Genomic DNA, 22,938 nt, shown 5'->3' on the forward strand with positions numbered 1-22,938 from the left:
GAAGACAAAGCTATAAAACTTCTCTTCGATAGGGACGCGTAATTACGCAAAACACTTAATTCTCTTAAAAGCGGCGCAACAAACACTCAAAGCCCTTAATTCTCTTAAAAGCGGCACAACAAGAATAGCACAATCAACAACCAACATATCAGCGAGGGATCCCGGCATCAACGAACACAGCATAAACAGAAACCTATCAATACCATACAATTCTCCTGGGGAGTCAAACCCCAGAAAGGACTCGAATGCTTCTCCTTGAGAATCAGGGTTAACCGGACTCGAACCACTTAACCCTGAAAGGGACTCAGACTTGGTCTGGACTCGAACCTGCCAGTCTGGGGGCGTCCCCCGCGTCCCTATAAATCCAAGGGGACTCGAACCCCTATAAATCCTAGGGGAGGACTCGAACCCCCCCTTTCCCTGAAGGCCTCAAAACCCAAGCAAATATAAATACCTTTTCAGTATGAGGAAGGTCTGGTGTCCATCGGCGCGTAGAGCCAAGGGAGTAGGGGAGGCTTATCCAACCGAATTCGTCGGGGGGCCCCCAAAAGCACCCCCGGGCCCCCCTGGATCACAGCACGATGGAGTCCAGTCCCATCTGGGTCACCAAAATGAAGCCCAAAAAGGCCAAGCAAAACTGTTTAGAGACATAGTTTTGAGTCTTTAAACAGCAAAGGTATTTATTTTCTGATCCTGTCAGGGTCTTTCTTTGTTTCACTACTTACCTGCTGTGTATCATAAAATCATAGATTCATCTTGTTTGGAAAAGACCTTTAAGATCAAGTGCAACCATTAACCTAACTCTACCACATCCAGTGCTAAACCGTGTCCCTAAGCACCATATCTAGTCTTCAGCTGACAATGGGATTGTGTGGGAAAGCTGATTAATACTGTCAGGTGCAATACATGCATGTGGACAAACACCAGTATGTGACAAGGGCAGTAATGCCCCCCTTCACCTAGATTTCTGTTACTCGAGCTACCTACTGTGGTGCGCTGTGCCTTTGCAGGCAAGAATGAGAAACCGACTGAATTTTTGCAATATCAGTTCACGGATACAGGCGTGGTGTGACTATGAGTGCATAACACGGGGGAGGAAGGGGGCAGGCGGGCGGTACGTGAAGCGCTCTTTTGACAGCAGCTCTCCGTCGTGCCTGGCCTTAAGGGTGGGGGACTACAGCTTCCAAGAGCTTTTTCTCATCCCGCGCAATCGCACGCAAGAATTCGCGCCTCAAGCATAGCGACGGCTCCCGCCGCATCAAGCGCGCTCTTCTGCGAGTGGGGTGGAGGGGGCACAGTCATAGGGGGGACCGTAAGTCCCAGCGGCCTCTTATAGATCTCGCGCGTGCGCACCATCCTGGTCTGCTTGCACTCCGCAGTTGTCGTAGGTGGGGGGGAGGGGGAGGGGAGCGGAGCGGAGCGGAGCGAGAGCGAACACGGCAGTGAGGAGGAGGAGGGGGTTAGAGTTGAGAGTTCAGCTGCGGTTGTCGCTGCTAGCTTGGACTCATGATTCCTATATGCCCGGTAGTTTCGTTCACCTATGGTAAGTTAGAGCGCTGGTGGTTTTTTTCGTGTCCCTGTGCGCGGGAGGTGGGGAGGGGCGGAGGCGCGCGCGCGGGGGAATGGGAGTCCTGAGGTGCCTTCTCTGACCTGGCGCTCGCGCGCTCTTTCTGTCTTTTGTCTGCCTGTCCCCTTCCTCCCCCCTTTCTTCTCCACCCTTCTCCTGCTGGGCCTCCTGTCATGGTCCCGACCACCACCACTGCCGCCGCCTCTTGGTTATCATCGCCACAGTGCCCAGCCGGCTGGGAGAAGATGCCAAAATGGCCACCAGCAACTACTTTGGTTTCACCCATAGTGGGGCTGCTGCCCAGTATAGGTAACTACCGCGATCACTCCCTTCCGTGCCCCGCTCCTCCCCTCCCTCTGCCTGGCCCTGGAGACACCTCTCTCCTCTTCGTCTCCGGTCCCTTGTCCCTGACTAGAATCTCCCCACCTCCTCGGGGATGAGTGTTCCCATCCTTCCGCTCTTCCCTCTCCTCCGGGATGGTTGTGCTTGGGACCCTTCTGCTCATCTGCCCCGCCCGCGGGTGTATTTTTTTTTTTTCTCCTGGTAAAGGGCCTTCCTGTATCCGCCGTGGTGTGAGAGTGGGAGGTAGAACCGGGTATCACGGAGAATCGGCAGCAGCATTAGGTCCCAAGGCCATTAAATTAAAATGACCACTTGCAGTCAAACACCAGCGAGTTACTGTCTGCTGCCTCTGGGCTCTTCTTCATCTTCAGGGAAAATAGGGCTTGCTCCCCAAATATTTGCTGCCCCCTGTGACAGTGTAGGAGGATGAAATCCTTTTCAACAGAGGTTAAAATTGTACCAGTCCAAATTATGGAATATTGAATGAATAAGGGCCATAAAATAAAGGGGACTGTCTCAGTCCACTGAAGCAATGTTATTGTTAATGTCTCTCAGAGATTAGAGAAGGTATTTTGGGGGTCAGGCACCTTATCAAGACATTTCCTACTTATTATCTAAGACCAGGAGCAGGTTTTATAGTGGAACTTGGGGACCTGTAACTATACATCTTGTGTAGGCATACTGCCTTAAATCTTTGTATCTTTGTACTCTTCGTGCATCTAAATTGTGTAACAGTGTTAAAAAGTAATTTGTAGCATCTATTATCTCTCTTAAATTTGGCAAAAAACAGATACAATCAGGAATATCTTCACATTTTTGGTTTGTATTGGAGTAGCACCTTGAAGTCCACATTTAAATCTACATTATTTGTTTGATAAATTTGTAATAAAGACCTTCCTTGACTTGGTTAATGGTGAAAAGCGGATTAATAAAGCAAATATATGAGGAGTTACTAACTAATGCAGATGTGTGCTACTGTTAACTAGCTAGTAAAAATCATGTACCTGACATAGTTTCAGGAATTTACAGTTTTATGGGGATCTTGGAATGACACCCAATCTGTTCTTTCTATCTATTCTTTCCTGGAAATGGAAATAAAATACATCAATTTTAATTTATTCCAATGTATAATAGTTAAAGGAGAGGACTGAATTTAGCTTGTTTTCTAGTCCTTTTAAGATTAGGTGTTCACAGTATGTTTGCATTTTACTTGACAGTTACAGTAAAACCTGAAACTGGGTTATTATAGGGTATGAAGGAGTTGCTAAATAGAATAGAGGAATTATTTTTTGTTCAAGTAAATAATATTTAAGTGAAAAACTGAGATTCATATATTTGCAGTTTTGAAGTGGAGATCATTTTTATTATTATTGCTTTTCTTGTGGAGTTGAGGTCTATAGATTTAAGAACTTGAGAAATGTCTTCTTGAGAAAATGGAAAAACTGATTGAAAGAAGCTTTTTCCTTTGCTATCACTGTTCCATTTGTGTCTCAGTTAAAGACTCTGCATTCTATAAATATATTTACTGCATCTGAAAGTGAAGGGACGCAACAATTGGTGTTAAAGCAGTCCTTTCATAAGAACTAATTTAATATTTTAAGCAGAAAAGACACGAGTCTTAAAAAGTCTAAAAGAGCTTACCTTCATGAAGCAGATTTGGCAAGTCCTTAGTAGCTTGTTTATGGAGTGTTATAAAATGTATATTCCACTCCAGTATATTTGAGAAAGCAGTGGTGGTGTCAGGGGCAGATAATTAAATCTTTTATGTTGCAACAAGTTCCCTAAGATTGTTACCGGTGTTCAAAGTAACAGTTTTTAGTATAACAAAATTCCAGTGTCATTAGAAATTAGGATAATGGAGAATACAAATAGATGGTTATCTTTGTAGTTAACACATAGGTGGGCCTCATAAATTAAAAAAAACCAAACCAAACCAAAAAACAAAAAAAAATCCACAGAATTTGAAAAAGTAGTTTACAATAGCTTTTATAGCAACTAACAGAAACTTTCATAATAAACACAATATTAGTCACATTTTTTGGGTTATCTCTTGATAAAATGTTTCTTAAATTTGTAATGCACTGGAAGAACTCCAAAGGAATCTCAGTCAGTGCTCCTTAATGACAGTATAAAGAATTGTGTTGATTTCAGCACTTGCTGTGGCTAAATGCAAAAAAATCTGCAATTCTCTTTAGGATACAATCCTTTCTTGGAATATCTCAAAGTATGAAACTGTTAAATCTTCAGCTGGAGACATGTAGAAGAAAAAAACAACTTTGCATCAGAAAGAAGAGAATCTAAATAATTTCTGATAAATAATTTCAAAGAAGAAAAATCTTCTGTAGTAAAAGATATTTGAAAGGTGCTTGTAATAAAGATTTTCTGTATTTAATTCTAGACTTGTAGACCAACTTGTAGACAGTTTCTCAAAATGACAATATTCTAATTTGTGTTAATACTAGGGAAGGGACAACATATTAGAACTATTGGGTTCAAGGAAACAGCTTCCTAAAATTAACAAATGAAAAGATGATGAAGCTATTATTGGCATATAAATAACTCTGTCTTCCTGTGATTCTAGTTTATTTGTAGCCATGGTATATTGTTTAAATATTCCCTCATCATTGACATGAAGGATAAATTAAAATTTGTTCAAGGAATATAGTCTTAACATGAAATACTGATATGTGAAGCAGTTATAAAAATCAGAGTGGTACATGCTGATATGTTAGATCTTGGTTTTGGGAAATCTGTGCAGGAGTTGATCATATATATACTGTTATAACAGTGTAAGCAGTATAGTTCCCTAAATTGATTAAAAGAAAGGGAATAGATGTCTATATTGGTTCATAAATACTAGTTTTTATAAAGCACATTTGAAATCTTAACTTTTTAATATTTTCTCAAAGACAGCAAAAGAGCTAAGTGCTTTAAACCTGTAAATAACGGATTAGAAGCATTCTCATTCTTTTCAGTGCTGTCACTACATAAAACTTTCAGCTTCCTTGCTCATTCAGAATTCTTTGTCTGCACTACCCAGTAATAATATCATGGCTTACTGAGAAAAGCATTAGATTATGCAAATACCAATACAGGAAATTAATCTTAATATTGCAATACCTTTGTACTTTTTGCTACTGGTGGTATTGGGGCATAAGGTTATAAATCTCATGGGTTAATTTACATAACACCAAGCCTGCTGGCTGCAGGTGGAGAAAGCCTAACACATATGGAAAGAAGGATTCTGGAACAGGAGTTGGCAGGGCTCATTGAAAGAGTTTTAAACTAGATTTGAAGGGGTGTGGGGATGGAATCAGTTTTAGTAGAGAGGAGCCTGGGAGCAGCATGCCAGTGCTTGTGGGTAAAGGTGCTAGCAAGGTCTTGCAATCTGTTGTCCCAGTGGAGGTGGGAGATGGTGATCCATGTGGCAGCAAAGACATGTTAGTTAGTGATAGGTTGGTAACAATGGAAGTGTCTTTGTGTGGTCAAATAGGAATTAAGGCTTCTCTCCCCAAGAAGGGAGCAAGCCCATGAGCTCAGCTGAAGTGCATGTACACCAATGCATACAGCATGGGCAACAAAAAGGAGGAGCTAGAAGCCATTGTGTGGCAGGACAGCTATGATGTAGTTGCCATCACAGAAACATGGTGAGATGACTCATGACTGGAATGTTGCAATGGGATAGCTATAAGATCTTCAGGAAGGATAGACAGGGAAGGAGAGGCAGTGGGGTGGCTCTATATGTTAGGGTGTGTCTTGACTGCATAGAGCTTGATGATGACAAGGTGGAGTGTTTATGGGTAAGGATGCGGGAGAAGGAGAATAAGGAGGATATCCTGTTGGGTCTCTGTTATAGATGACAGTTTTAAACAATAACCAGGTGACAGATGCCCCAGGGGAACATAAGGGGAATAAGGGAGAGAGATAAAGGTTGGGAAAAAAGCTAAAATAGGTTTAATGATGTCTTAATAATAATGGTAAATTACAAATATGTAAATATGGAACACATACTCCTCAGTTGGCAATTACTTCCCAAATTGGACTCAGCAGCAGGTAGGGGTGCCTGAAGTCCAGTGTCCTGGTCACAGTCCACAAGAAGATAACTTGTCTTGATGAGCAGTTGTGGGAGGTACAAAGTTAATGTGGGCGATAAGAAAGGAATGTGCTAATGAAGTTACCTTGTTTACTAGAAGGAAGGGTTGAAAATTACTGGAAAACCAATGGAGAAATACTGGACCTTGGAGGAACTTGGGAGGGTCTTGTGGGCGGGCCCTGGGGAAAGCTAGAGTACATATATGGACCCTCAGATAATGTTTTGTATGCCACAAAGTGTTCTTATCAAGTGAGAAAAAGGATGTAGGAACACTAGCAGGACAGGGAAACATACCAGACACATAAATCCCAATCCAGCCAACAGAGGACTTGCTTAGGAACTGTTTTATACTGAAACACTATGAGAAGGAATACTGTTATTGTTCCATTTTGGGTCACCTGACCCATGCTCTCCTCCCCATACAGCTGCTCCCCCCATTGCAATTGCCCCATCAACAGGCTGGCAACAGCTGGGTAGGTCCCAGAAGGTCTCAGGTTAGTATAGTTAAAGGAATTTTTTATCCTGGTTTTCTCAAACCAGGACAGTAACTTTGAAATTTGATGATGAGCTCAACATGTGCTGGCAGTGCGTTCATGCAGCTCAGAAGGCCAATCATATCCTAGGATGCATCAAGAGGAACATGGTCAGCAGATCAAGAGAGATGATTCTCTCCCTCTACTCTGCTCTTGTGAGACCCCACCTCAAATACTTTGTCCAGTTCTGGTGTCCCCACCATAAGAACATATCTGTTGGAATGAGTCCAGAGGAGGGCCACAAGATGATCCAGGGGCTGGAGCACTTCTGCTTCAAGGAGAGGCTGAGGGAGCTGGGATATCTCAGCTTAGAGAAGAGAAGACTCCAGGGGGACCTTATAGCTGCCTTCTAATAGCTGAAGGGAACCTACAGGAAGGGTGGAGAGGGACTTTTCATAAGAGTGTCCGGAGACAGGACAAGGGGAAATGGTTTTAAATTGAAGGAGAACAGGTTTGGACTGGATCTTAGGAAGAAGTTCTTCAGTACAAGGGTGGTGAGACTCTGGAACAGGTTGCCCTGAGAAGTTATGGATGCCCCCTGGAGGTGTTCAAGGCCAGGCTGGATGAGGCTTTGAGCAACCTTGTCTGGATCAGAGGCGTCGCTGCCCATCTGGAGGTTGGAGTAGATGATCTCAAAGGCCCCTTCCAACCTAAGCCATTCTATGAAATTAGCTGTCCATTGAGCACAGGGTTAGAACAGATGATCTCCAAATCGTTGTTTCAGCCTAAATTATTCTGTGATTTTTAAGCTCTACCTAGTTCATAAAGTCAGCTGGACTGCATATCTTCGTATTAAGAGCACTAGAATTCTTTGAACTCAAAGATAATAGGGATATTAGAATTTAGTTTGGGGAAGAGAAGAGTTGACCTATAGAGAAAACTTGCTTAGTTACCAAGTCAATCAGTTAGTTTCTCTGTTTGCTTGTAATTTGGTTCAACTTTTTCCTCCTCTGTTGGGAGATAAGGCTAAACTGAATTGCTTGCTTTGTTGTGGTGAAGAACATGCTCTAGCTCAGTTGACATACTATATTTTATTTTTGCTCTAATAAATTGATCATGTGTTTAAGTTTCTTTGAGTTTTATTTATTGAGACTAAGTTTAAATACTTGATGTGGTGCAGTATGGAAAATTACTACTTAATGTAGAGATTAATAAAAGAATTCTAGAGAAGGATCTGGTAGAGGTGGTTAGTAGAATTAGAAGAGTGATTATCAAATATGAATAACTGCAGTGGAGTACCCTAGAGATTGATCTTGAGTCTTAGTATTTATATTAGTGTGGTGTGTTATCATATTTGATGCAAGGCAAATATTGTCAATACACAGGTAACTTTACAAGAAGCTGCTCAGAGGAAGCTAGACTGGAAAGAGCAGTCTAGAGCAGAGTTGGTAGCACAGTTTAAGCTTCATCTGAAATGATGCATACAGTTTTTGCTATCTGTAGTCAAGAAAGAAGAGTAGATAATACTAGGATAGGTGTTAAGAACAACTGCAAGAAAGGTCAGTGGAATAGGGAGACTGGCAATATAGTCTGGGAGGAGGTAAGTTCAACTCGGCAAATCTGATGAGGCATTTATCACCAAACAAGGATTAAAACCTCCTGTAAATTAAATGAAGTGTGTGGTTTAGGCCCAGCTGGTAACAAAGGACCACATGGTTGCTCACTCCCCCTTCCCCCCACTTCATGATGGTGAGAAGGAAATCCACCTAAAACCTCCTGGGTCAAGACAAGGACTAGGAGTGTTTATGGTCATGGGCGAAACAGACTAAACTTGGGGAAAAATCAGTTTAATTTATCATTAATCAAATCAAAATGAGAAAGAGAAAACAAAAACATGAGCTTCAATACCTTACCCCACCCCTCCCTTCTTCCTGGTCCCAAATTACTTTGTTCCAAATAGCTCTACTTCTTCCCCCTCCTCCAGTGGCATGGGAGTGATACTGTAAAATTCAGTTGCTGAAAGAACCCTGTAACACTTGTCTTTAAGTTTTAGAAGGCAGGCATTCTTTATTGCAGTGCTGGATGCACAAGAGATAGATAGTTGTGCATAAACATAGGCAACAACAGACATGACTTGTACTATTAGATGCATATGTATAAAACTCATTGTAATAAACATCACATTTCCTGGAACTAATTTTAATATTTGCATTCTTAGTTGGGGGTGTGTGTGTCTTAGGTGGTCTTCTGGGCAGTAGTCCTGTGATGCCCTTTTGTTAATCCCTTTTCTGACACATGCAGCAAGTCTAGCTGGTTTTAGCCAATTTCTATTTACAAGGCCTGGACACAGCTTAGATGAGCCCAAATCAATATCCTATTGCTTTGTGTCAGAAAAGAGTCTCCAGGAGTTACACAAGCAGGGCTGGGGTTCTGTTATCACAATCTACAGGATGCTGGCTGATAGTTTTGTGGTTAGTCATTTATCTAAGAGGACAAATTGGTTTTACTTCAATACCTTTCTACAATAAAATAACCTAGTACGTTAAATTTAATAAAGAATGTTTTGTAGCCATCACCCTTATCAGTCCAATTCCAAGGGATGGTGCTCCAAGTCTGCCTCCTTATTTATCCTCTGCACATCTTTAGCAACTACAAAAGGATTTCGACTTTACAGCTTACACTGCCCAGAACCAGTGTCTTCTGCTCCTGTGATTAAACTTTCTCACCTCTTACATACCTCGATACCACCAGTTAATTTATATATTCTAATTAGTGTCATAACTCAAAGCACATTCTCAAAGTTAATCAATCAAAAGGCCTAGCTAAGCAATATTTGTGTCTAGCAGATGGGCCTTTCACTCCTCAGGGAGAAGGATTCCTCATAGCCTTCCCCTACTCCAATATGGGGTCCCTCCCATGGGAGGAGGGTCTGTCAGAAACCCTTACAACGTGAGTCTCTCCCGAGAGGTGCAGTCCCTCGGGAGCAAATTTTTCCAGCACAGGCTGCCTACAGAGTCACAGCCTGCTTCAGGCACAGTTGCCTCCCCTAGTGTGGAGTCCTTCATGGCTGCAGATCCACTTTTGCTCCACCATTTTCCTCCATGGGCTTCAGATCCACATCTGCTCCACTGTGATTCTCTGTGGCCTGCAGGGGGACAGCCTGCCATCTCACCACGGGATGCAGGGTAACTTCTGCTCCCACACCTTTTCTCCCTCCTTCCTCACTTCTGGCTTTGCTCTCACCTCTGGTATTGATCTCTCTTCCTCCTCCCCTCTGCCCTGAGGTCTTATAGCTGCTCGTAGAGGTGAGCTGTCACTGATATGCTCAACATTAGCCAGAGGTGGGCAAAAACCAGTACCACATCAACCCAGGTTAAGTTGGCACAGAAATCTTTTGATATAATTACATGAAAGCATCTGGTCATCTTTATGTCAAAAGGTTCTCAAGTAAGACCATGGGGAGAAAAAGGAACATAATAAATTTAGAAAAGATGTCACCATGAATTTCTGTAATGCAGTGTCACATAACTTTTAACAAGGGAGAATCAGTCAATTCTAGAATTCTAGAATTTTCTTGTACTCTTGGAAACTTGATTGCTAGCTTTACATGATGTTGCAGAAGCAAGGGGAACAGGCTTGCTAAAGTAAACATGGTCATAGAACTATATTAGGCTTTGAAATAAATTATTTGAGCTTTTAATTCTATACCAGGGATAAGGAAGTTTGATCCAAAAAAACTATAGAAGAAATTAAACTGTCTGTAACAAAATCTTGTTAATAGTTCTGTTCATAATGATCACAATCATCTCTTCATTTCAGTATTAAATACTGAAAACTGTCAGACAGCTTTAATCATATATATTCTGAGAATGAAATAATTTTCTTTGATAAACTGACTGATACTGTTACCTCATAGTGTGTTGTGAAATGCTATGTTCTATTTTGTAATAGTATGGTTTAATGAAACTTAGAGCTGAATGAATGCTTCCTGGACAGGTCCTTGTTCTTTCTCCCCCTCCCTTTTCCCCCCTTGCTTCCATACATATAACATATGTGGCTTCTGGCATGGGCAAACTGTTTTGTGAGCTCCAATGTTTTTAAAGTTTCTACTATGTTAGAAAATGAGACCAAGAGAAAAAAAATAGTTTTCTACTAGATTAATGAGTTAAATCAGTGCACTATTCAGTGTGACAAGTAGCAGACCTAGCACTAGGGATATAATAGGATAGCATAGCTAGTTTTGGTATATGGGAAGAGGGAAGAATAAGAGTGGGAATAGGATGGAGCAAGACTTTTCCTTGTTGGTAGTTCATGTGTTCAAGTGCAGTTCAACTGCCTCTTTTCTTGATTTAATATATTTTTAGTAGATACACATAATGTGAATTACCTAAGAATTTCTGAATATTTTACACTTCTGTGCTGTTAGAGATCTAGGTAATCTAGCCTAATTGTATACATTGTCATTCACTTTTACCATTATAAAATAGTTGCCCTGAATTCTCTGGCGGAGTCTGATTTCTCACCTTAAACTGACGAAATGGAGAAACTGCCTATATACATCAAGTAGGAGGAATTGTTTCAAGCAGTGATGGGAGCTACACTGGAGTGGTTAAGGTTTTTTCCTTCCACTGTTATGCTAAGAAGCTGAAAAAATTAAACATATTTGAGAGTATAACTCACAACTGAATTAAATTTTGATGGAATGCAAGTGGTCTTTTAAGCAATCAAGGGCCTGAGATGGGAAGAAGGTGGAGTCCAGGCATGTAAGTCCAATAACAATATTTTCTTTGTGTGTTTATGTGGTAATAATGTTTTTTTTTAATATATATTGAAGTTAATGGAATCTGCTATAATTAAAATGAAAAAAATAAGATTGCCCTAAAAATAATAATAAAAGAACCTAAATACAAGGGAATTATGGAAATGTCTTTTGCAGAAATAATAGTATCTATAGTTACAAAGTTGCTATGTTTCTGATAGTTATGTCACAGAGAATATTGCAGTCTTTAGGAAAAAAAATACTGTAACTTCTTGTTCCTTTTGGTTTGGAGCATAACCATGCTGTGATTCTACTTTGCTACTGAATATGTTTGCTTCAAGTAAGATTTTGTTTTACTGTTTTCTTCTAAAAAATAGGGGATACTGCATCCTTGATAGGCATGGAATTTGTTTTGAATTATCTTTTAATAATGCATTGGAGATGTGAAACCCTATAGAGATTGTTATATATTATTGAAAAGCAGTACAATAAGTGTACTAAAAATTTCAGAATAATCACTCAATTCCCATTTCGTATAATAGTTCCACATAGTGATATTTTGCCCAGATCACTTTGTTTAACAATGAAAATAACTGTTCTAGGCTTTTAATAATTATACACAGTTATAGATTAATATAGGACAATAATATTTGTTTCAGTTCAAATAATTAAGCCTTTGAAGCCATAATTTTTTATTTCCACTGTTAATATTTACTCATTCTTAATAAACAGCCACATATTCATTAATATGTGCAAATTTACCTGCAAATTTAAGAAAAGCAGATTAGTCTCAGCATGTGCCTGGAATATTGTCAGAGCTCTGGTAGCAGTTGTCTTGCTCAATCTGATTGTTCTTTTGATGCTTTATGTTATGAGTCAATGGACTTATGTATGAGTGGGGCCAGCTTTTACAATTCTAAACTTTTGTGGGAAAATTCCCTTATCAGAGGTTTGTATTTAAAGTGTTTCTGCCTTACATTTAAGAGTTCTGAACTAATTTTTACAGAAATCTCATTTAAAATCTCATTATTTTAATGTGGTTCACTAAAAAACATCATGCAAGTGCAGGTCTTTAATGAGCTCTCACAGAAAAGTTGTATTTTTCTTAATTTGACAGATATGTTAGCTTTATTGAAGAACTGCCAAAACTAACTTATCAGTCATTAAAAGGTACCAGTGTAAGACTTCTGTATTATTTTGAATTAAAGACATGAGTTATTTTCAAGCAGTGGAACACAACAACCATTCCAATTACCCCTTGCGAAGAAGAAAGTCATCACCTGCATGATATATCTGCATCCACAGAAACTTCAAAATTATACAGCCTTTTTAATGGATGTGGAAGAGAGATGTTAAAAGTGTATGCATAGATAGCTGTTCCAGGACTGTGTGTAGAACAGACAAGTATTAATCAATAATAGAATTCTGAAATATTTAGGCATTAGCTTAGTATGTTTAATTAATCTAATTATTTACTTACTTTTTCCAATATAGCCAGCAGCCAGCTTCGGGTGTAGCCTATTCCCATCCAACTACAGTTGCTAGCTACACTGTCCATCAGGCACCAGTTGCTGCACACACTGTTACTGCGGCCTATGCTCCAGCAGCAGCTACAGTTGCAGTGGCCAGACCTGCTCCAGTAGCTGTTGCTGCTGCTGCAACAGCTGCTGCTTATGGAGGCTATCCTACAGCACACACAGCTACAGATTATGGTTATACACAGAGGCAACAAGAAGCTCCACCACCACCACCTCCTGTTACTACACAGAATTATCAGGTGTGTTAAAAAATGTATTACTTGTGTGATTTTTAAATGGTATGTTAAATAGAGGAGGCCTGTTTGTATAAGATAATGTGATTATATTTATATTTTTTTCTTTCATGAATCACAGTTTGAATGCAACTCAAACTACTTAGTAGCTAAAACTGATAGAATGTGAAGTGACTGCAGTCTCATATGGCATGTATATCAGCAGTAGCACTGCAGGAGCTAAGACTTAAGACATTAACACAGTTAGCAATGACATCTAAATGATTTTGTGAACTACTGCTGAAATACTTGTCTTGTATAGCCTAAATGTTCAAGTGGCATGTGGTAAACTGGGTTATGGAACTGATTTAGATTCAAAAACTGTTCCAATAAAAATCTTAAATGGGAGATAAAAATATTTCCTTTCTCAGATTCCTGGGTGCCACAGGAGCTCTAGTGCCAAATATAAGAGAATAGAAGAGTACCCTAGGAGAACTACCTTTTGCATACGCTTTGTGAGACCACTGCTTAACCTTGAGTGGCTACAGGCTTCTACAAAAGTGAACTGTTGACTGCTTTCATCTTTCCCTGACCTTTGCTGACACTTCCATTTATTGAATCTAGCAGTTTTCAGCATTTGGGTGGGTCAGTTCAGGATGAGGATCCCACAGAAAACCAACCAAAAAAGGAATAGCAGTTTTCCATTGGATTGACAAGCTTCTGTAGAATTTCCTTGGTTCTGCAACTGTGATGAAAATGCAAGAGATGGAGGTGGAATCATGTAGGGCTGTGAGGAGAGATGTGATAGTACTGCAGACAACTTCCCATTATTATGCTGCCTTAAACGTCATATGAAACAACATCCTGTTTGGTGATTTGTATTCTTCACTTCAGGAATAAAGTTAGCAGTACAAATCAGAGTGCTGCATCAGTATTGCAGCTGGAAAATGTCAGTCTGTAGAGGTTATCTTGGGTTTAGTAGTGTTTTCTACTGTTTTTAAGAAAGTAAGAAGTTGCAGTTTTTCCTTTCTGTCTAGATTCATAGAATCATAGAATCCTAGAAAGTTAGGGGTTGGAAGAGACCTCGAAAGATCATCTAGTCCACTCCCCCTGCCAAAGCAGGGTCACCTATAGCAGGTCACATAGGAACAAATGTGTACAGGTGGGCTTTGAATGTCTCCAGGTAAGGAGACTCCACAAGCTCCCTGGGCAGCCTGTTCCAGTGCCCTGTCACCCTCACAGTGAAAAAATTCTTCCTAATATTTATATGGAACCGCCTATGCTCCGGTTTATAACCATTGCCTCTTGTCCTATTGTTAGTCACCCCTGAGAAAAGCTTGACTCTGTCCTCCTGACACTCGCCCTTTATATATTTATAAACATTGATGAGGTCACCCCTCATTCTCCTCTTCTCCAAGCTGAAGAGACCCAGATCCCTCAGTCTTTCCTCGTAAGGGAGATGTTCCACTCCCTTAATCATCTTAGTTGCTCAGTGCTAGACTTGTTCAAGCAGTTCCCTGTCCTTCTGGAACTGAGGGGCCCTGAACTGGACACAGTATTCCAGATGCAGCCTCACCAGGGCAGAGAAGAGGGGGAGGAGAACATCTCTCGACCTACTAGCCATGCCCCTTCTAATGCACCCCAGGATGCCATTGGCCTTCTTGGCCACAAGGGCACATTGTTGGCTCGTGGTCATCCTTCCATCCATCAGCACCTCCAGGCCCCTTTCACCTATGCTGCTCTCCAATAGTTTTTTCCCCAACCTATACTGGTATCTGGGGTTGTTCTTTCCCAGATGCAAGACTTTACACTTGCCCTTGTTGTAATACATTAAATTTGTCCCTGCCCAACTCTCCAGTCTGTCTAGGTCCCTCTGAATGGCAGCACAGCCTTCTGGGGTGTCAGCCACTCCACCCAGTTTTGTGTCATCAGCAAACTTGCTGATAGTACACTCTATTCCCTCATCCAGGTCATCAATAAATATATTGAATAGTACTGGACCCAGTACTGACCCTTGAGGGACTCCACTAGAAACAGACTTCCAAGTAGACCCCGTCCCATTGACTACAACTCTCTGGCTTCTGTCCCTCAACCAGCTCCCGGTCTACCTCACTACCCAATCATCCAGGCCACACGTCTTCAGTTTAGCTTCAAGGATGCTGTGGGAGACGGTGTCAAATGCCTTCCTGAAATCAAGATAGACTATGTCCACTGCTCTGCCATAATCCATCCACCTCCAGCAGTATACACAAAGGCAAAGAAGGTGTTTAGCAATTCCGCCTTCTTTGTATCCTCTGTTACCAGGGCACCAACCTCATTCAGCTTTGGGCCTTCATTGCCTCTAGTGTTAGTTTTATCTGCTATGTACTTGAGGAAGCCCTTCCTGTTGTCCTTAACCCCTCTCGCAAGGTTTAATTCCAAGGAGGCTTTAGCTTTCCTAGTTGCCTCTCTGCATTCTCGGAAAACAGTCTTATCTTCCTTCCAAGTGGCCAGCCCTTCCTTCCACAATCTGTAGGTTGTCTTCTTCCATTTGAGTTTACCTAGCAGTTCCCTGTTCAACCATACTGGTCTCCTAGTTCCCTTTCTTAATTTCCTTCCCATTGGGATGCATCAGTCTTGAGCTCGGAAGAAGTGGTCCTTGAATTTTAATCAACCATATTGAGCCCCTTTACCTTCTACTACCCTGTCCCATACAATTTCCCCCAGCAATTGTTTAAAGAGGGCAAAGTTGGCCTTTCTGAAGTTCAGGGTTGTGATTCTACTTGGAATCCTGTTTCTACCACATAAGATCTTGAACTCCACCATCTTATGGTCACTGCAGCCAAGGCTGCCCTCAACCTTCACTGCTTCAGCCAGGCCCTCCTTTTTGGTTAGGACAAGATCCAGTGATGCTCCACTCCTAGTTGGCTTCTCCACCAATTGCATCAAGAAGTTATCATCAGTGCACTAGAGGAACCTCCTGGACTGTGAATAGCTGGCTGAGTAGGCCTCCCAGCAATATCTGGGTAGTTAAGATCTCCCATGAGAACCAGGGCCTGTGATAGTGAGGCTGCTACCAGCTGCCTGTAGAAGGCCTCATCAACTTCCTCATTTTGCTCAGGTGGCCTGTAATAGACACCCACCACAGTATCCCCCACATTAACCTGCCCCTTAATTCTAACCCACAAACTCTCAACTTGCTCCTTATCTACCCCTGGACAGAACTCAATACTTTCAAGTTGCTCTCTTATGTAAAGAGCAACTTCCCTACCTCGCCTTGCTACTCTGTCTTTCCTAAAAAGGACATAACCATCCATGACCACATTCAAGTCATGTGAGCTGTCCCACCATGTCTCAGAAATTGCCACTAGATCATAGCCCCTTGACCTCACATAGATGTCTAACTCTTCCTGTTTGTTCCCCATGCTAAGTACATTTGTGTACAGGCATTCCAGGTTGTGGGTTGGGCCTGCAGACCCCACCCTAGGGGAATGGGAGTCTTTCTGGTCTTCATTCAGACTTGTACATTGCAACCCTGGCACAAACCCAACTACACCCCTTTTATTACCGATTCCTACCTTGAATGTGATGGCAGATGGAAGGCCATCCCTAGGCTTGCCCTCAGTGAGCCTGGCTTTATCCCCCTCCCCCTTCAAGTCTAGTTTAAAGCCCTCTCAATGAGGGCTTCTAACTCCTAAGAGAAGATCCTTTTCCCATGCTGAGATAGGTGTACCCCATCTTTTGCCAGCAGGCTTGGTGAAATATTAATTGATCTATGATTAAAGAACCCGAAGCCCTGCTGTTGACAGTAGCCCCTAAGCCATGAATTAACCTGTTTGATCTTCCTGCTAGTTTCCTCATCCATCGTTGTCATGAGAGGGATTGAGGAGAACACAACTTGCATGCCTGATCCCTTAACTAGTTGTCCCAGGGCCCTGAAGTCTCTCGTGATTGCTTTTGTAGTTCTTGACACCAATTCATCACTACCCACCTGGAACACCAAGAGTGGGTAGTAATCGGAAGGCCTCACCAGGGTTGGAAGTTTACTCGTGACATCCCTTATCCTGGCCACAGGGAGGCAGCAGACTTCACACAATGCAAGCATATATACACATCAGTAACCCTAGACTGTTGGTTTCAATTAGGCCAGGTAGTTTCCTATGGGAATTATCTTCTGTATTTGTATTATTATTTATTTGCTTTTTTTACTACATTAGTTTATTTTAGTCTTCAGTGGATATTTCTAGGCTGTTGTGGTTATGCACAAGAGTTATCAAACTCTTATGGTGTGTCTCATAGTAAAAATGTGCATTTACTATAAGAGGACATTTTGAAATAGTATGTCCCTTGTAACAGTTCTTCACCTTATCAGTCGTAAAATATCAAGGCATTATCTAGGTTCTAATTAATATTTTTGTATGTTTAAAAGGACTGTACTGTTGCTGTATGCTATAAATTCCTTTGTATGGCTTTTATAATTTTTTACACCTGGTAATGAATTGAAATGCAGGGGTCTTTCCAGTAGCATGTTTACTCATAATTATGAGGTCATTAAACTAGTCAGTTATTAGATTTATTCAGACATAGAAGAGTCCCCTAAATTAAAGAAAAATAGTTCTACTTTGCACAGGTTGGATGTTAAAGATATTTTATTGTTATATTTCTTTGAAATAATAATAAAAAAATACATTAGTGCATTTCATCTAATGTTCATGTCTTGCTACCCCAGTTGATCAACTAAATAAGCCTTACTATTAATGTGAGGATAGGAGAATATATATATGCATATATTGTCTTCCAAGCCCTCGTCTTCTAAACTTACTAGCCATCTCCTGAGTTCTGAAGATGTCAATGGGCTATTTGCCTTGCCCTTATAAACTAGATATAGTTCCCCAATTGAATAGTTAATACACCAAAAAATAAAGAAGGCTTTAAAAGTATCACTTTCATACTCTAAAAAATATAACCAATAAAAGTATTTTTTAAGGACAGTAAAGGGTCATGTTTGTAAACTTGTGAATTTATTGTGGTTTCTGGAGATTTGTGGTGGTTTTTTCCTTCATATTTTACAGGAATGTAGTCTGGTACAGTCATTATGAAAAACTAGTGAGAATACTTGTTTTTTGGTAACAAAAATAATTTGGAAGAGGATGTGATTGAACAGCATGTGGTTATTTGCTATATTAAATCTGAAAAAGACCATCAGGATTGTCTTCAGGACTGAAGTACCTGTAAACATCAATTTAATTTCTTCAATGCATATTAGTATATTCTTTATCTTTGAATATTTTAAAAATTCTATTTTAGTAGAAGAAAAATCTTTTCTAGTGATTTTTATTACTCCAGATATATACTTAAGTAGAAATTTGCTGGTTTTTCTTTTTTGAATTTTTAGGATTCCTATTCTTATGTTCGATCTACTGCCCCAGCTGTAGCTTACGACAGCAAACAATACTATCAACAACCAACAGCAACTGCTGTGGCTGCTGCTGCCCAGCCTCAACCTTCAGTAGCTGAATCATACTACCAGACAGGTGAGTGGCTGTCCTGGTTTGGGCAAACTCCTGTCATTATACACAGTCTGTGTACTACTTTAATACCTTACTTTTTTTTTTTTTTTTTTTTTTTGTAGTTTTGACATGTAATCCCTCCCAATGTGTAGAAAAATTTAACGCATTTAGAACTTGAACATTATTGTGATATTTTCATCAGTATCTATCTTTGAGGTTTGGATTGTTATTAAATACACTCAAAACATACTTCTAGGCAAACTTTTGCTGAAGTAGGTTCAAAAAGTCAGTGGTGGGTTCAGATGATAACTTGGTTAGGAAGACTTTTTTTTAATTCTTTAGTTACTTAATGTCTGTAGATCTTTTAATTATTGGTATCATGAATGCTACCCTATTTAATTTTTTTAATTTAATTAGGAATAATAGGAAAGCTTAGATGTGATTTGGTTTAGTGTACTCTAGTAAAACGATTGAACAAAAAGATTGTTTAAAAACATGGCAGCACAGTTAAAATGCGTAGATAAATCTGAGGCTTACTAGTGTGAACTGCGACACAGTTAAACATTTGTGTGATATATGGTAAGCAGTGTGTAACCATTACTGTAAAAAAAAAGGTATAAAAAAAGCAGAAAACAACCAAACTAAACCAAAAACCATGTATGTGTTAATTCCCGAGCTTATCATGAAGTATCAATTAATGTGGTTTGCATTTAAGTGAACTAAAATATATCAATGTTTGTACGCTTCTAATTTCTATCCTAATTAGCTCCAAAAGCAGGATATAGCCAAGGGGCAACTCAGTATACCCAAGCCCAGCAAACACGACAAGTGACAGCTATAAAGCCTGCAACCCCAAGTCCAGCAACAACTACATTTTCTATATATCCAGTATCCTCTACTGTGCAGCCAGTAGCAGCTGCAGCTACTGTTGTTCCATCTTATACTCAAAGTGCAACTTACAGTACAACAGCAGTTACATACTCTGGTAAGAAACTTGCATATTATGTTGCTGGGTTCTTTGCAATTGTTACAAGAAAGGATTTAAATAGGAAGAATCTTAGCAGTTTGTGTTCAATTATAGTGTACTGAGAAGTATCAACCAGTTAAATCATCATAATGGCAAAATATTTTGATGTATCTTTAAAAGAAGTTTGATGTTTTATGTGCCTATTTTGTTACATTTTGAATATACAAAGCATTGGCATTGCTACATGCATGGTGTTTTGTGACTTACTGTAAGGTTTAGAGAGAAAATGTGGGGGATAGAAAAAATAAGGAAACACATCCACACAAATATAACCCAGGGAAATTGGGAGAATGATGCCATCAAACAGCAGTTACAGAGACAAGGAGGAGCAGTACAATATAAATCTTGTAAGTTTGGGTAGTCTTGACTCAAAACGGGAGGAGAAGGGGTATTAAAAAAACAACTTTCCTTCAAACATTAAAAATACAAAAAGCAGGTAAAGGTGAAAAGTTGTTAACTTTATGGCCAGATGGTAATCAACTGGCATATTATAGCTACCTTGAATTTTTGTTTTGTTTTGTTTTCTATTTAAAAAGGTATTTTAAGACTACCTTGCAACAGAGCCTGATCAGAGGATTAAAATAGTTGAACTGGTAGGTGTAGAAATTTTATGGGAAAACTGGCTCAAAGGTATGAAAGCCCAGTTTCCTTCATTTATTCAACTTAGATACTAGAAATTAAGGGGTGTGTAGACAGGGTATGCTGCAGAGGTTTTATCACACGAGCAGCCTCTGCTCTAAAACAATTTAGATCACTGAAATAGAATATAATAGCACTAGCCATTCTGTCTTTTCTCATCATGTTTTTTTCCCCGTCTTACATAATATCTGTCCTTTTCATTTGAAACTTTATCAGTAAATTTGATTCTGGAAGACTGCTTACTTCAAGGGGCCTTTGATAAATCTTTTAATAAAATTCTAGTTACATCATACTCTCTTACCAGAGGTACTAGGAAATTTCACATATTCTTTAGGGATGCTTTCATATATCTAACATAACTGTGTGTCTGCAAAGATTTGTCTGAAATCAAATACATTCCTGATACAAATGGTATGCTATATATTTGTGTCCTGTGAAACATATAAAGAAAAATTCAGACTGCCTAACAAGATGTCAATAAATCATTTATATCCTGCCCTCTTCCCCCCAACTCTATTATGCAACAAGCTTGGAATTAGTGTATTATGCAATTGATACATGATGTACAGTGATATAACATTTATTTTATTTTGATCTTTGAGGTACCTCTTATTCTGGCTATGAAGCTGCAGTGTATTCAGCTGCATCGTCTTATTACCACCAGCAGCAGCAGCAGCAGAAACAGGCAGCGGCAGCAGCTGCTGCTGCTGCTGCAACAGCTGCTTGGACAGGGACCACCTTTGCTAAAAAGGCACCATTCCAAAATAAGCAACTGAAACCAAAGCAACCTCCCAAACCACCCCAGATTCACTACTGTGATGTTTGTAAGATCAGCTGTGCTGGACCACAGGTACTTGTATTATATAATATTCTGCTATATGCTTCAGTCATAATTTTTTTAACTCAAAAAATGACCCCTTTAAGAATATTTTTAAAGACCCGATTCTATGTTTTTATTAAAGGAATAATTAAATTAAAATGTGTGCTATTATAGAAAGAGGTCCTATGAGAAGACAAAAAGATGCATCCTATTACCTTGTACAGAGAAGCTTCAGCTGTGTTTTGGACTCCAGACGTATTTTAAACTTTTGAATTTTATTTACTTTTTTAGCATAGCAAAATTAGTAAATAATTTTTTTCCAAACTTTGTAAATGGTAAGCCTGAAAATTTACTTTTCATTGTATTCCAGCATCCTAGTTCAGTTTCACAGTGGGTACAAGTGCATAAAAAGTAGATTATCAATTCATGTAGAATGTTAGTGCGTGTAGCAAAACAGTTCTTACACTTTAGGTAAATTTGTCATTATTTCTCACCTTGTCTGCTATATAGATTGCCGGTGTTGGTATAGGAACAAATATCAACTTCTGTATTTCATTTTCAGTACAGTTTTATTTATGTGCCAACTTCTTTTGAATGTATTTTTTTATTTCTCTGGATACATTTAATAACTGTGGTCTTGCAGTTTGAGGAAATTTCAGAATCAAAAATAATTCAATGCAATGCAGGAAACTGCAACTGAGATGCAGTTTTCTGATCTAATTAAACTTTCAATGGTAATATCTCTTGACCAGTACTTGATTGAGGAAGAGAGAAAGTAGAGGAGAAAAGACCGTATTGTACTACCTCAAAGTGTAATACTGATGGCGAGGAAAAATTCTTTAAAAGTGGCCTGCTGATACCTTAGAACATGTCATACGAAAGAAATGTTCAGTATAGAAAGTATTTCTCATAAAAAGAATGTGATTTATGCTATGTTCTATATTACATGTATTCACATGAATGATAAATGAGCAGTACAAAGACATCTTATTATGTGTGTATTGTTTATTTAAACAGACTTATAAAGAACACTTAGAAGGCCAGAAACACAAAAAGAAAGAAGCAGCATTAAAAGCTTCCCAGAACACCAATAACAGCATCACTTCTGCTCGTGGAACTCAGAATCAGTTGCGCTGTGAGCTTTGTGATGTATCTTGTACAGGAGCAGATGCTTATGCTGCCCATATCCGTGGAGCCAAGCATCAGAAAGTAAGAACTTTCTCTTGTCCTTGCTATACAAGTCAGTTGTATATTTCCTTACATCATTTTTTCTCATCTTAGAGAGGAGAAAATACACAGAAACAATATAATTAGGATGGTTTTGTTTAAAGATGTTTAGTTCTGCTTTTTGTTACAAAAGAAGAATATTTGCCTACTGTTAAACAGGAGAAGTGAACAAGACCCCAACAACGCTTAAAAGGCAGAGGTTCTCAATACTTTCTTCACCTCTGTCTTTATCAGTGCTATTGGGCCCCAGACTATGAAAATAAAAATCCATACAATCACTGACCCACCGTCAGTGAAGAAAGAGTTGGTATGTGAATTATTACAGTAGCTTGACCTGAACAAATTGATGGGTCCTGATGCCATACACCTGAGGATGTTAAAAGAACTGGCTGATGTCATTGTGAGGCTACTCTCCATAATCTTCAAGAAGTCATGGAGATCAGGGGATGTCCCAGAAGACTGGAAGAAGGCTCATGTCACCCCCATCTACAAGAAGGATTCAGAGGATGACCCAGCTAAATGCAGCCGGTCCCTGGGAAAGTTATGGAATGAATTTTCCTGAGGACTGTCACAAGTCAAATGAAGCACATGATTGGGAAAAGCCAACATGGATTCACCATTTTGCTTGACAAACCTGATCGCCTTCTATGACAAAGTAACCCATTCAGTTGATGCAGGGCAAGTGGTGGACATTGTCTACCTGGACTTCTCCAAGGCTTTTGACATGGTCCCCCACAGCCTCCTCCTAGAGA

At 39.8% G+C, this 22,938-nt stretch overlaps 1 protein-coding gene and 1 non-coding gene across 2 annotated transcripts in view; both read left to right on the top strand.

Annotated features, from left to right (window-relative positions):
• The first annotated feature begins 1,453 nt into the window (after positions 1-1,453).
• The window catches only part of LOC103534487 (zinc finger RNA-binding protein-like), a 65,141-nt gene continuing 43,656 nt past the window's right edge, over positions 1,454-22,938 (top strand). Inside the window, exons 1-7 of the mRNA XM_030468298.1 lie at positions 1,454-1,543; positions 1,792-1,876; positions 12,729-13,011; positions 18,359-18,497; positions 19,240-19,458; positions 20,742-20,989; positions 21,977-22,168. Of these exons, the coding sequence (XP_030324158.1) occupies positions 1,507-1,543; positions 1,792-1,876; positions 12,729-13,011; positions 18,359-18,497; positions 19,240-19,458; positions 20,742-20,989; positions 21,977-22,168 (1,203 nt within the window). The 5' untranslated portion in view covers positions 1,454-1,506. The remainder of the gene's footprint in view (positions 1,544-1,791; positions 1,877-12,728; positions 13,012-18,358; positions 18,498-19,239; positions 19,459-20,741; positions 20,990-21,976; positions 22,169-22,938) is intronic.
• On the top strand, positions 10,058-10,194 carry LOC115600158. The gene has a single exon (XR_003988835.1). It is a non-coding gene; the product is annotated as a small nucleolar RNA SNORA66 (small nucleolar RNA).

Source organism: Calypte anna, chromosome W (genome assembly GCF_003957555.1).
Source record: "Calypte anna isolate BGI_N300 chromosome W, bCalAnn1_v1.p, whole genome shotgun sequence".
In the NCBI taxonomy this organism is placed as follows: domain Eukaryota; kingdom Metazoa; phylum Chordata; class Aves; order Apodiformes; family Trochilidae; genus Calypte; species Calypte anna.